This window comes from Heterodontus francisci, chromosome 15, assembly GCF_036365525.1.
Source record: "Heterodontus francisci isolate sHetFra1 chromosome 15, sHetFra1.hap1, whole genome shotgun sequence".
Taxonomy (NCBI): domain Eukaryota; kingdom Metazoa; phylum Chordata; class Chondrichthyes; order Heterodontiformes; family Heterodontidae; genus Heterodontus; species Heterodontus francisci.
Window position 1 is genome coordinate 88,357,348 of NC_090385.1, and position 15,396 is coordinate 88,372,743.

The following is a 15,396-nucleotide window of genomic DNA, read 5'->3' on the forward strand; positions in this document are numbered from 1 at the left end:
GCCTTCAGTTCCCGATCATCAGCATGACATGCGGCACTCACTTGCCTTCACTTCCCCGTCCAGGGAATGCTGGTGCGACTGAGGTGGTGAAGGGGTCAGTTCTGCACTCTGTTGTGTATGGTGGGCGGGAAGAGGTCAGCTCTGCACTCTGTTGTGTATGGTGGGCGGGAAGAGGTCAGCTCTGCACTCAGTTGTGTATGGTGGGCGGGAAGGGGTCAGCTCTGCACTCTGTTGTGTATGGTGGGCGGGAAGAGGTCAGCTCTGCACTCAGTTGTGTATGGTGGGCGGGAAGAGGTCAGCTCTGCACTCTGTTGTGTATGGTGGGCGGGAAGAGGTCAGCTCTGCACTCAGTTGTGTATGGTGGGCGGGAAGGGGTCAGCTCTGCACTCTGTTGCGTATGATGGGCGGGAAGGGGTCAGCTCTGCACTCTGTTGTGTATGGTGGGCGGGAAGGGTTCAGCTCTGCACTCTGTTGTGTATGGTGGGCGGGAAGGGTTCAGCTCTGCACTCTGTTGCGTATGGTGGGCGGGAAGGGGTCATCTCTGCACTCTGTTGCGTATGGTGGGCGGGAAGAGGTCAGCTCTGCACTCTGTTGCGTATGGTGGGTGGGAAGAGGTCAGCTCTGCACTCTGTTGTGTATGGTGGGCGGGAAGGGGTCATCTATGCACTCTGTTGGGTATGGTGGGCGGGAAGGGGTCATCTCTGAACTCTGTTGCGTATGGTGGGCGGGAAGGGGTCATCTCTGCACTCTGTTGCGTATGGTGGGCGGCACAGTGGTGCAGTGGTTAGCACCGCAGCCTCACAGCTCCAGTGACCGGGGTTCAATTCTGGGTACTGCCTGTGTGGAATTTGCAAGTTCTCCCTGTGTCTCCGTGGGTTTCCTCCGGGTGCTCCGGTTTCCTCCCACAGCGAAAAGACTTGCAGGTTGATAGGTAAATTGGCGATTATAAATTGTCCCTAGTATAGGTAGGTGGTAGGGGAATATAGGGACAGGTGAGGATGTGGTAGGAATATGGGATTAGTGTAGGATTAGTATAAATGGGTGGTTAATGGTCGGCACAGACTTGGTGGGCCGAAGGGCCTGTTTCAGTGCTGTATCTCTAAATCTAAAATCTAAATCTAAAAATCTCTGCACTCTGTTGTGTATGGTGGGCGGGAAGGGGTCAGCTCTGCACTCTGTTGTGTATGGTGGGTGGGAAGGGGTCAGCTCTACACTCTGTTGTGTATGGTGGGCGGGAAGGGGTCAGCTCTGCACTCTGTTGTGTATGGTGGGTGGGAAGGGGTCAGCTCTGCACTCTGTTGTGTATGGTGGGTGGGAAGGGTTCAGCTCTGCATTCTGTTCTATTTGCAGGGCTGGCAGCCTTTTAAAAATGGTGCCAACGCCTGCTCTTTCATCAGGTGATGTTGTGAACGGCATCGTCGAGACTGCCCCCGCCATGTGATTGGGGGATGTGGGGCGGGTACCGTGCATATGCAGAGTAGCCACCGGAAGCAAGCTCGCGGCGGTGCAGGGCCCATGCGTGGCGGCCACCATTTTCTTCGCTCACTACTGGGAGCAGTAGCGGGAGAACAAGATCCAGCCCTATATGTTTGTCCTCCTCTCCCTTTTATAGTGCCTGTTACATTTTGGGATGTTTTGGTAATTTTCCGCACACAGGGGGCTGAATTTTATTTGGACACTCGGTGCAGTGAGAGTTTTTAACAGTTGTGCAGCAGGTGCTGGGGCCCTATTTTAAACACCCCAGCACCTGCTTCCTGACAGCTGTCAAAGAATACTTACCTGACTGTTGAAGAGTGGGGCTGCTGTCAATCTGGCAGCAAAGCAGAAAGTTGTGCAAAAATCCAGCAGTACAGGCAGCATCTGTGGAGAGAGAAGCAGAGTTAACTTGTCCAAATTCACAGACCTGAAAGTTAACTCTGCTTCTCTCTCCACAAATGCTGCCTGACCTGCTGAGTGACCCCAGCACATTCCACTTTGCTGCCACCTACTTACCCTGCTGTGTCCCTGTGTCCTGTGAAGTTGTGATCCTCTTCTCCCACTCAAGTGTAACATTCCTTCTTGTCGGCGTGCCGCACCTGGGTGAATAATCTTAATTTTGCACATTCCAGGACGTGAGACTTAAAATAGACCATAAAAGGTATTACAGAGGTTTATAGAGAACACACTGACACAAATGGGAATGCACGGGTGTCACAGCAATGTAAATACATCTTTCACTAAATGTTCCTCACCAACATGTGTGTCCTTTTCTCTGTGCGAATGATGTGTGCCAGAATGTAGCGCCAATGTTACATCCCTTTGTACCGTTGACCTTTCAGGAGAGCCAACATATGCAATAACATCATTGCCATGCCGCCATTACTCATGAGCGTCTCCACTGATGCAGTGACATAGACATTGGCTCAGTCAGCTGCTGCCTCTAATGGTTTACACAGGGATGCTGCAGATGTGGACTGGTGCACAACAGGTGAGCGACGGTGATGTGTGGCTTGCAGAGCTCATGTTGGTTCCTATCGAGCAGACAGCCTTTGTCTGGTAAGCCACTGCCGTACATCCCCAGCTCACTGCTAGCCCTGCGTGCAGAGTCTGGGTGCCATCTGCCTTCCCGTGCTTCTTAAGTTCTCATAGTCCAAGGAGGAATCCTGTTGACGTCTCTCCTGATCATGCCAGGCCTGGCCCCTATTGGGTGCATAGTTGTGCAGAGCAGCAAAGAAAGGAGCTGGTCTTTTCGGTCCATAGTACAGATCATCACCCTATCCATCCAGGCATTGGAAGCGCTCTTTCAGCATGCCGATCTCCTGCTCAATGGTGGCTCATGTAGCTCAGTGGCTGGCGTTGTATCTCTCCTCTTCAGTAGTGGTGGGGTCTGTCACTGGTGTCAGAGGCCATGTCTGCAAAGGAGGGCTCTTATCTCCAAGAAGCCACCCCTCTATCTGAGCCAGTTCAGTGAGCAGTGGTGGTAGCTGGGACTGGCGCAAGACCCAGGTGTCATGGCAGCTACCTGAGAAGTGGTCACAAATTTGCATGAAGCATCTGCAGTGATCACATACCAGCTTCACCTAAATTGAGAGGATTCCTTTAATGATGACATCTGCAGGTGGTAGCCTGGTGGGAGGCCTGATGGCCACATGAGTGCAGTCTATGAACATTACAACCTATGGTTCACCAGCAATGGTGCCAGAACCAATGGCCCTCTGGGCCTGGCTGTGAGAGTCCGTCCTGAAGTGGACATCCTCACTGGCCTTCCAGTGCAGGGGATTGGTGACCTCCCTGATGCAGCGGTGCACTGCTGACTGTGTGACCCCACAACGGTCTCTGGTGGGCCCCTGAAAAGCTGCATAGGCATCAAGCTTGAGAACTGCTGCTACTATGAGGACCAAAGGCATGGGATGCCCATCAAAGCCCATGGGCTGCAGGTCATCCTTGAGCAGGGCACAGAGCACCCTTTCTACATGCGCAGTTACCTCTGATACTGGTGCTCTGACATCCGATGGCATGTCATGTGGGGCCTGTAGATGCACGGCAGTCATAATGGCTCCCCTTGGGGGCTGCTGCTCACGACCGGGGGCCTCCACATGGCTCGCACCTGCCTGTTGATTTTGCCTCTGGCACATACGGATCCTCATAAGCAGAGGATCACACAATGTAGGATGAGCCATACCTATTTCCATGTGATAAATAAAGTTGAACCCTTCATGTATTCAAGGGTTCCTAACAGGGCAGGGATTGGTGTTGACGGGTACATCAGCCGCTTTCCTGGATCAACTATGTGGCATGCCATGGCATTGCCCATCTTGGCCAACAATGAATGGCACAGCATAACCACATCAAGATCCTACCAGCTGCATCGATTGCTCCCATCATCCATATAACCTTAATGCTCTTACCCTTTCTGGCACCCTCCCCACACACAGGGTGACTAGAGTGCCATTGCTCCCTCACAAACACAAATACATGCAGAGCATACATTGTTTACAGAGGGAGGGTACACAGTACCTTTCCTTCATGCCAGCAGAGCTTTCCCTCCAGTAATCCCAGCCCCCTCCCTCCTCCCTTCTAGTATGCTGAGTGAGACCCCTGAATATCCCCCCCTCCCTTCTCCCTTCTAGTATGCAGAGTGAAACCCCGGTGTATCCCCCCCTCCCTCCTCCCTTTAAGAATGCAGAGTGAGACCTCTGAAAAGGAACTTACCTTCTGCCGAGAAACCTTCTGCCTCAGTGGACCCGCCGGCTTTTCAAATCGTGAACGGGACGGCACGTGATGGCCGCCCGTTCAGCAAATAATCGGGAAGTATCAGTGGAGAGGTGACAGGCTGCAAAATCTGCAGAGGTAAGTACAGTTTAACATATTGTAATTGGGATGCCACTGCTGTGCGGCAGGGGAGCTGCACTGAGGTCCCCCTGCTGCCGGTGATTTGCGGCGGGCCTTTCTTGATGTCGAGGCGGGCCTCTCCCCGCAGAAGTTTACCGGCCCCTGCGCGGCAATCCTTGGCATTGAGGGGCCGGTAAAATTCAGCCCAGTGTTTGGAAAAGGTACTTTTAATGTTTTAAAAGGGTAGTGTTTCCAGGCAAGTTTTTATAAAATAGCTGAGATGATAGATAGTTAAGATACTAATGAGGTAGCTTTATTATTGCTTTCTCATAGACTGTAAATACTAAGCAATTCTTGGGTTTGTCTTTGTTATCGATAAAACATATCCCGTTAGACATTAGAAAGTCTTTGGTCTGTTTTTCTGCTGTGAGCAGCAAAAGATAAAACAGAGAGAGACATGATCAGTCAGTTTTTCTGTTTAAAAATGAATCATTAGAAGCATTGAGGGAAGAAAAGGATGGAATGCACAAAATTGGATTGAAAAAAAAATTAGTTGAAGTCAAGCAGGCCAACCCACAGTTGTGAGGTGACATAATGCGGTCAGTATTTTTATATCATTATGTGAAGACATGTTGTACCAGTTGAACTAAATAAACCTGATCATAACTGTTAATCTGTTGTCTGACTTGCTGAAAAGAGCATCATGTTTTGTATCAAACATTGTCTCAACAAATGTTTGCTCAGTCCAATCACTCCAGAGAGATTAAAGAATCATTTATGTGAAAGACTTGATTCTCCAGTTTGGATCACCGTTGGATGCTTTCATGTTCCAAGCTCATATTGTGCAAGTAGATAGAGGGCAGTTTGATTCCTCCCATAAAATAAGGCACACAATGCTTATGGGAATATCTTTCAATCATTTAACCCAAGAAGGCATCTAAGAGAGACCCAAATTTTTAAAACAAAAGCAAAATGTTGCAGATGCTGGCAATCTGAAATAAAAACAGAAAATGCTGGAAATACTCAGCAGGTCAGACGGCATCTGTGGGGAGGGCAACAGAATTAATTTTTCAGGTCAATGACCTTTCATTGGAACAAATTTGTAACAGTACCCCATTGGCATGAGTCACCTTCGTAGTAGCCCTATGTTTTTGTCCTGCAGAATTAGCATTATTTTTTGTAGTTCAGTTTGAGACTGCTAAGCTTCTAATTTGTGCCAGTCTCTGACTTGATCAAAAATAATTAGGAAAAATGAACATCAGATTTGATGCATTGGTCAAAATCTCTTTTTTTCCAAAAGTAAATTTATATCAGCACAAGCTTCTTTGGGAACCACATGAATAAAGTTGTGTGCATCAAAATGCAATACCTCAGAAATTTCTACCAATCATGTGAAATTCTGATTGGATAAAGATTGACAGTTGTACTATGCACCATTTTCTCCAGATGGTGCTTCACCTAGAAAGAAAGAACATGTATTTATATGGCAGCTTTCACAACCTGAGCTTCCCAAAATGCCTTTCAGCCAACAAATCACTTTTGATGTATAGTCACAATTGTAATGTAGCTAACACAGCAGCCAATTGGTCTACAGCAAGGTTCCCTCAAACAACAAAGAAATAAATGACCAGGCCATCTACTTTAGTGATGTTGGATGAATATAATAAAAATATTAAAAGCTATTATTCTGTATTCCAACCATTTATGCTTCCGGTATGGTAATTATTTTAAGTTAGTTCAGTTTGCAGCTTGGCTTAGCTGAGACTTGGCTTTAACGCTTTTGCCTTCACCTCCTGTGGTCTGTTATTTGCGCTAACTGATTTGAATATGCATAGGTCGACAGATCAAGAAGATGATATATCCTGTGGGACTTGCAACTGTAGGAATGGCCATTTGTTACCCTCAGCAAGCTATTGCAGTAGCAAAGGTAATATTTCCCACAAATATACATATGTATGTGTCTTTTTCTCTGATATGTTCCATTAGCTGATCGTACAAGAACTAGGGCACACAGATTTAAGGTTTGGGCAAGAGATGCAGGGAGGATGTGAGGAAGAACTTTTTTACACAGCAAGTGGTAATCACCTGGAACTCACTGCCTATGAGGATGGTGGAAATGGCGATGATCAAGATTTCAAAAGAAAACTGGATGGGCACTTGAGGGAAATAAACTTGCAGGGCTACGGGGATAGAGTGGGGGAATGGGACTGACTGGATTGCTCTACAGAGAACCAGCATGGACTTGATGGGTCGAATGGCCTGTTTCTGTGTTACAATGACTCTATGTGAATGACTACAGGGGTGTGCAATGCCTGAACCAGTGAAGAACTTAAGAAAAATAAGCTTTACAAAGTAGTTGGACATATTCGACAGGCATAATGGATATCAAGTTTTGGTATAATAATGCTAATGAAAAAGACTGAGACCTGCATGGACGCTAAACATTTTCTTTTAGAAAAGGAAGAATTTGCATTATACCATGTGATGAACAATGAATTAATCTACTGCTCAGGTGGAGCTGTGTCCCATTAGAGCACAAATTCTAATTGCTGGTAAGTGATGTTGGAAGAATTAAAAGTGAAATCAATTGGATAGAGTTAAAAATATTTTCTGTTTATGGTTCACAAACAAAAGAATGAAACTTTTTTTTGAATAAAAAATTATTTTGCTCAGTCGACGTTGAAAGCGTCTCTTAATGGCTAAACAACAGCTTACATGGATATTGCGCATTTAAATTTAAAATGTCCCTAAGCGCTTAACGAGCAATATCAATAAAAATATCTCGACACAGAACCACAGAAGGAGAAATCGGAAAGATGCCTAAAAGCTTGATCAAAGAGGTAGATTTAGAGGAGTATCTTAAGAGAGGAGAGAGAGGCAGAGAGGTTTAGGGAGCGAATTCCGAGCTTGGGGCCAAGGCAGCTGAAAACATTGCCACCAGTGGTCGAGTGATTAAAATTGGGGTGTGGAAGAGGCCAGAATTTGAGGAGTGCAAAGTTTTCGGAGGGTTGTAGGGCTGGTTGTGGTGAGTTAAGATACGGGTAGCAGAGTTTGGATGAGCAGAAGTTTATATAGGTTGGAAGGTGGGAGGCCTGTAATAACAGCTATGTGAACATCACCTTTTGAGTACAAAATTCTGCACTTGCTGTTTGATCTGGGGCTGTTTATTTGCTGTTTCCTAGACGAGTGAGAGGCTCACTGGCATTTTGTTTTTCAGCATTTTTATTTGGCATGTAATTCGTAATTTAAAAATTCCAAATGAAAGTTTTCTCTTGGGTTTTGATAATTTGATTAGAAAGCTTGGCAGAAGCTGCAACAATTTACCAAGCATGTATGAGCAAAATAGTTTATGGACTAGGATACAACTTTGAGCAGTGGAGTTGTTAAAGTTATATTTTTCTTTTAGTTTTCTGGCCAGAAGATGTATGCTATCAGCCATGGCAGTTATGAGGCTGTTCGATCTCTCTGGAAAAGAAATATTGACAAGAAACAGGGAACGAAGAAGGAGGAAGACCTGGAGGTAATTTGGCTGGAAAATAGTCAGTGATTCAGAAATCTAACATAACATAAAAATTGGATGAAATGCATAAAATATTTAGCTCATTATAATGTAGTGCATTGTTTTCAGGAATGACAAGTGTTTCTTGCAACTGCTTGCAAATACCTTTTTTTGCATTTACATTTTTTGAATTAAGTTCTGTTTTGTGGTATATTACTTGACACTCTTATCTACTAAAGTTGCTTTGATGTTGTTTCTCCTGTCTAATTACAAACTTGACATGGTGTGGTAGAACACTGTTCTTTTCATATATAAATGCAAAGAGTAAAATGATCCTCAATTTCAAAATTGACTCTGTTGCCTTGTTTAGTATTAAAAGGGGCTTTGGATTCACTCCTGAACCTAACCTCTTTTGTACCTGGTAGCTCTCTTTTCCTCTCCCAGTTGTTCTCTCTTGTCTGCTAGAATCTCTGTAGTATCTTGTCCTTGAATCTGTTTTTTGTCATTGGTAAATCAATGGGTTATTTACCTGTGGGGACATCACCACTGGCTTCATCTACCTCCACACAGGCACCTTAACAGTATGGGTTGCTGAATAACATAATGAGAGCTGGCTGATGTTTCTCCTCTATTCCCTCTTCTCACTCCAATCAATGCTGGGAACCATTGCCATCCCTCCATCACTGTTCTCACTGTGATCTGTCACCTCAGCACTGATCAGGAACACTGTCTTCAGTATTTCCCTGCTCTAAAACTAGCTGCTGGGTTTTGGAATCAGCAGATGTATGAACACGGTCTTCATTTCTCTTTTATCTAAACCATCTGCAGCCAAATATCATTCGCCCCACAGTACATTTTTCTGACTGACTTTGACCACTGCATAGAGATCAGCTGAATAAAATTAAAGGTTAAATTAAAAGAATTGTCAATCAACATCGTCCCGTTTTAAAACCAAATTTTCTTCAGCTGTTCTCATTCAATGCACAAGGGGACTTGAAAGAAGGGCAAGAGGAAAAATGCATGTGGTGTGAAATGGCATATGGAATTCAGGAATGAATTTCACTTGCTGGTATATTAGCTAACATACTCCTGAACTCAAGTTGCTTCAGAGACAAAATATTAAGATGGGGGTTGAGCAAGAATGAAATGAGCATTCATGTTTCCAAAAGGACATTGGATTCAACAAAGATGACACACATCCTAGGGCTCCAGGTAACTAGATCATTAAAATGTCATTGACAGATCCAGAAAATAATCAAAAAGATTAATGGCATGCTGGCCTTGTATCTAGAGAATTAGAATACATGGGGTTAGAAGTCATGCTTCAGCTATACAAAGCCATGGTTAGACCACACCTGGAATGCTGTGAGCTGTTCTGAACATCACACCTTTGGAAGGATATATTGACCTTGGAGGGGAGTGCAGAGTAGATTTGCTAGAATGATACCTGGACTCCAAAGGTTAAATTGCGAGGAGAGATTACACAAACTAGGGTTGTATTCCCTGAAATTTAAAAGGTTATGGGTAATTTGATCAAAGTTTTCAAGATATTAAAGAGAACGAATAGGGAAAATTGGGAGAAATTATTTCCGCTAGTTGGGGAGTCTAGGACTAGGGGTTCATAGTCTAAAAAATTAGATCCAGACATTTCAGGAGTGAAATTAGGAAACACTTCTATACACAAATTAATTGCTGCTTTTGCCTCATTTGATACTGAAAAATAGATCAGTCACTCTTGAATGTGAGATCCTTGTGCCTGCTGTTTGTTTTCTTCCCCACCCCCTAGCAGCATGGGGAAGGTTGACTGAGTTGCATTGGTATTTTGGAGATCTCTGTTAGTCTGGCCCATATTTATTTGCAAATCTGTCCAAGGTGGTGGATAATGGCACTGGAAAGTGAAAGATGTTTTCAACTTTGTTACAATTGGCAACTGTATTTACACACTTGTTATTGATTCAAATCTGAGATTTAATGCAAAGCTTTCCATGTGTTTCACTATACATTCTCCTTTAACTACTCCCAAGCTTATATAACTTTCTTTTTCTATCACTTATTGTTTGTTTTGCTGAGCAAGTTTGGCAAATTTACATTAATTAATGCTAAATACTAGGATTATTTATTTGAGGTTAAGATTTAAAATCCTTTCAAACAAGGTGCTTAAATTATGTTGGAGACTACTGTCGCCCAACCCCTTTTTACAGATGTAGTCAATGACAACTTACATTTATATAGCTCCTTAAATGTTGTAAAATGTCACAAGGTGCTTAACTTGAGCATTATCAAAAAAGATTTCTTTTTTTAGCACTGAGCCACAGAGGAGATATCAGAACAGATGACTAAAAGCTTAGTCAAAGAGGTAGGTTTTATGAGCATCTTAAAGGAGGATAGAGAGGCAGAAAAGTTTGGGGAGGAACTCCAGTGCATAGTGTCTCAGCAGCTGAAAGTATGGCCGCCAATGGTAGAACGATTAAAATTGAGGATGCGCATTAGTCGTTTAGTAATTAAATTTCCATAAATGACCATAAATTTAAATAAAACAATGCAATATTCTTTCACTCTTGCTTATTAACAGGAATCCTCCATTGGAACATAGGAGCAGGAGTAGGCCATTCAGCCGGTCGAGCCTGCTCTGCCATTCATATAGATCATGGCTGATTATCTACCTTTATGCCACTTTCCCGTGCTATCCCCATATCCCTTGATGTTATTAGTATCCAGATATTCATCAATTTCTGTCTTGAACAATGATCGAGCTTCCACAGCCCTCTGGGGTAGAGAATTCCAAAGATTCACCACCCTCTAAGTGAAGAAATTCCTCCTCATCTCCATCTTAAAAGATCTACCCCTTATTCTGAGAATATGTCCCCTGGTTCTAGTCTCACCAGTCAGGGGAAACATCCGATCTAGATCCACCCTGTCACACCCTGTAAGAATTTTGTAAGTTTCAATGAGATCACCTCTCATTCTTTGAAACTCTAGAGAATACAGGCCCAGTTTCTCTCTTCACGTAAAACAATTATGCCATCCCAGGGATTAGTCTGGTGAACCTCCATTGCACTCCCTCTATGTTAAGTATATCCTTCAATTGTAAATGCAGACAAGTTAGGGAAATAATACTTCAAGATCACTTATTTGAAGTCAATTTGTACATAGAAATGAGATTAAATGGAAATGCCAGAAATCTGAGGCAAAAATTGAAAATGTTGGAATCCCACAGTAACCTTTAAGGGTCACCCCTGAAACGTTAATGTTAACCTGGCTTTTACCTTCACAGCTGCTGAGGGACCTGCCATGCTTTTCCACCCTTTTACATTTTCGATTTCCAGCATTTGCAGTGTACTACTTTGCTTTTTTGGCTATCCTATCTCCTCATTCCATTGAGTCATTTATGGCACAGAAGGAGGCTATTCGGCCCATCATGTCCACATCGGCTCTCCACGGAGCAATCCAGTCGTTTCTACTCCCCTACTTGATCCCTGTAGCTCAGCAAGTTTTATATCCTTCAAGTGCCCATCCAATTTCTTTTTAAAATCAATCATCTCTGCTTCCACCTCGTAGGCAGCGAGTACCACGTCATTACAACAATGCGTAAAAAAGTTCTTCCTCACATTCCTCCTACATCTCTTGCTCAAAACTTTAAATCTGTGTTCCCTAGTCCTTGTACCATCAGTTAATGGGAACAATTTTTTATTGTCTAACTTATGCCTTTCATTTTGTACACCTTTATCAACTCTCCCCTCACTCTCCCTTGCTCCAATTTGAGCTCTTTGGCAGTCAGTGTAATCTGAGAGCTTCAATCATCTAATTGAAGGCCCACATTCCAGAGTTGATTTTCTTAGCAATAAATCATTGAAAATGACCCATTGCTGAACGTTTTTAACCAGACTTTCTAAACCTAAACTGACAGGCAGCCTTTCCAGCTGAGAATGAACATTCTACTCCTGTAAACCAATGTGGCAGTTACAACAACCTGCATAACAATCAAAAATTAATATTTGGATTGTTATTCTTGCCTAAAATTCAGCTGTGTCATTGTTTGGCTTCTTATATATAACGAATGATTCCACGATCTCATTGGGAGCCAGACTCACAGGGAGCATGGGTTGAAGAATCTGAGCAATGATACTATAGACTTGTCCTGGACTCATGCTGTCTGTAAGCATAATTCCCTGCAGGGAGTGTGGGATTGTGAAATTGCCCCATAGGGTAAAATAGATAAGATTACATTTTTGATTTTGAAGTGTAGTAGTTATAGGGTACATATTTGTTTGTAAAATAGTGCAACTAAACTGGTCAATGGGGAGCAATTGGACGTTGGAAAAATCAGGGTGATAAATAAATGGCACTTAATACAGAATGGCAGGTGATAGATCTATGAAGGGTGGATCTCGACATCCGTGGAAAATAGTCTGAAGGTGATAAAAGCATGGATGAGGGTTTTAATGACGGTGGGGTTGAGCTAGGGGTGTTAACGGGTGGTGCTTTATGGGTGCAGACTCACAATCCTAGTAGTGGGCTGGATATGGCGAGGAGGTGTTGAAGCTCAACTTGGGGCTGGGAAGGACACTGAGGGTATGTATTGTTGAGATGTGCCTGAGCAAGGTTGGTGGGGATGAGATGGGGGGATATAATGCAGCGATTCTGCAAGGAGCGAAACAAGGCAGCTTCGGTCTTGGGAGCTCAGCCACAAAAGAAATTCTACCTATGTACAAGTTAACAAAATTAACCATCTCTGTTAACTCAAGAAATATCAAGCTAGCATTTAAATATTCTACTTGCTTGAAATGAACACTGCAAAGTTAAGTTCTGCATTTTTATTGTTGGTGTGGTATGTGTTCCTTTTAGACCACTAAAACACAGGAGAACCAGCCAAAGCAAGAGATACCTGGTAAGACGGAAAGCACTGACGCTCCACTTGCAGAGGACTTGCCTCAAAAACTATTAAAGTCAGAAGTTACCTTTGTGTCAACAGAAGGTACTAACCAGCCTTTCTACTGTTGTCAACCAGTTAGGATATTAACAACATGTATCTTAATGTAAAATCAGTGTGTAGTGGGTGCTGAAGCTTTTATTATTTTATGTTAATTAAGTGCAAATATATCTCTAGATTGATCAATTGACCTCTCTCGCTATCTCTCTAAATCGATCGATTGACCTCTCTCATTCTCTCCGTTTCCCTCCACCACCACCGCACGCCACCCCCCCCCCCCCCCCCCGCCATCCATTTTCTGTGGCTCGTGGTAGGTCAAATGATGTACTCTTTTATTCAACAGGAAGTTTATACTATGTAATAGGCAACCTATTACTCTGCTTTTAAAGTATAGCTTGGTGTAAAGTCACAGATATAATTGCACCATCCTGGGGCAGTAAGAGGCTAATTGTTCTTTCACAGGTCAATTATATATCAGACTGGCTTTCTTTTTCTGTACTTTTTACTAAGGGCACCAACGAGAAAATATGTTCTGTTAATGGAAATTATTTTCTCTACCCTGGAAATAACTGGCTTTTTTATTAAGGCGTGACAGAAAGTTACCTCAAGTGCAACAGTCACGTGTCAGTGCTTTTCAGTTGCGTTGTTGTGAAGCATGTTTCAAAAGTCCAGTATGAAATAATGCCCACATTTTTCTTTTTTTGCTCATGCAGCAGAAAAGCAAATGATTGCACTTGACCCCAACTTGATGGACCATGGACAGTCAAATCCTGAAGATACAGACTTGTACAGCACTCGAAGTTAAGGACCCAGATAACTGCAGATGTTTACAGTATGCTTTCTGGTGTTTCAAAGTATCTTTTGTGGTAGTGGAATAAATTTTGTGTATCCAAAAACTTTAATGACCATCATTTATGCTAATGTGTGAATTTACTTTATAATACAGCATCTATTTATTTGTATCTGAGAAAAATGTGTTGATTATAAAACTGTCTCCTGCCAAAATGTTACATGTTCAATTCAAACATTAATAAAAGGATTACTGTTTCTGTTTATACCACATTGTGTAATGGTGTATGCAACATCTAGAAAATAAATATTGAGTAACTGCAGGAATGCCATGTCGATCTTTGTTCCTGGGAATGCATGACTTCAGTTTCTAGTGAGAGCTAAATGGGATTGTTTTATTTTCATGATATTTTTTCTCCTCTTCCAACCAAACTGTGGAACATTATTCAGAGGACATGAAACTAAATTTCATACTTAACATTGAATTCTGATCTGTTCTATCAGTAAGGTTAGGATATGGAGGGGTGGGGTGGAATCGCCTTAGAAAGACTTGACCCAAGAAATGGAGTACAGTAGCCACCTAAGTGTGTAATGCTTTGTTATTGTACACAGACTTCACACCTTGGGGAGCACATAAGGTGCATTTAATTAAAATCACTTTTTGTTGTTGCTCAGCACCACAGGTTTGTTCTTGCATTCCAAATGCAGGTCCCAATTCCCAAATTACACACCATTCCCTTTCCGTATCTTGTTACAAAACCGCCCAACTGTTGCAAGCTGTTGTGACATGAGTTTACCTTCTCCCTTTCTGGAAAATACTTTTCTGTTCTTACAAAAAAAGGAACTTACTTTGTGAGGAATCTCAGTTTACTACACAGAAGAAGGCTATTCGTGCCATTGTGACTCTGCTGGCTCTTTTGAAAGTGCAATTCAATAGACCCAATCCCCCGTTCTTTCCCTGTAGCCTGCCAGTGATCATTTTAATTGGGATTTGGTTGTGTTGGAAGGTATAATTTAAAATATTTCTGACCATCAAATCTTTTGCATTAAATTTTAATGTAGCATATGTCCAGACGTCTCAAGATTCCATTCACATTTTGTGATAAGTGCATGTCAAGGAATCTCTTGGATCTGGTAAAAAGATGGATATTCCTCTGGACTGGAGACCAATATAGTGTAGAACACTAGAAATTAATATGCATTCACAAGTAAATACAAGCATAAAATAGAGGGGAATTAAAAGTCCGAAAAGAACTGGTTAAATGTGGCTTGCAAACTTTGCTTCTGGCTCTCCAAGTTCAGCAGCCATGGCCTTAATTTCCTCCAAGCTGGGGTTAGTTAAATAATTAAACCAATCTTGAGCTCTAAAAATGTTGAGAAGCTAAGCAGCTTTGCCTTAAGAGGAACACATGGGGATATCATTGTTGCCTTCTCAATCATCCCTCATTGTGTTTTTGTAAATAAGGCAGATGTTTTGGGTAGAAATTCTATAGTATAATGAATGGTGACAGGTTTCCTAACTCATGATATCACAAGACTGTTTCAATGCAAGTGTCTGCACCCAGAGGCTGTAAAGCCTGAAACAAGATTAGGGGATGACTGAGTGGCTAACAGTATACAGGTATCCCTTTATTCCATTTAGGATTACGGGACAATTCTGTGGAAAGCATTGTCCCTTAAAATGGTAACACTTGTATTTTGGTGATTTGGAAAAACTGAACATAACTTTCACCCCTTCAAGAAAATGGACCAGAGACTCCAATGGGCCATGATCTATTATCATGAGATTCAAAAAAGAATCTCTTGGGAGAAAATGCAGCCTTTCAAGCATTAGAGACCACAAAAATGTCATCTTTTAATCACTCAG

The 15,396-nt window shown here is 42.8% G+C and overlaps 1 protein-coding gene across 2 annotated transcripts in view; it reads left to right on the forward strand.

Moving 5' to 3' along the window:
* LOC137377940 (MICOS complex subunit MIC27-like) overlaps positions 1-13,856 on the forward strand; it is an 84,205-nt gene extending 70,349 nt beyond the window's left edge. The window contains exons 6-9 of one of the 2 annotated variants that reach the window (XM_068048004.1): positions 6,147-6,238; positions 7,718-7,831; positions 12,656-12,785; positions 13,454-13,856. In XM_068048004.1, coding sequence (XP_067904105.1) covers positions 6,147-6,238; positions 7,718-7,831; positions 12,656-12,785; positions 13,454-13,545 — 428 coding nt within the window. In that variant the 3' untranslated portion in view covers positions 13,546-13,856. The remainder of the gene's footprint in view (positions 1-6,146; positions 6,239-7,717; positions 7,832-12,655; positions 12,786-13,453) is intronic. The other variant, XM_068048005.1, reaches the window with a different exon arrangement.
* The last annotated feature ends 1,540 nt before the right edge of the window (positions 13,857-15,396 follow it).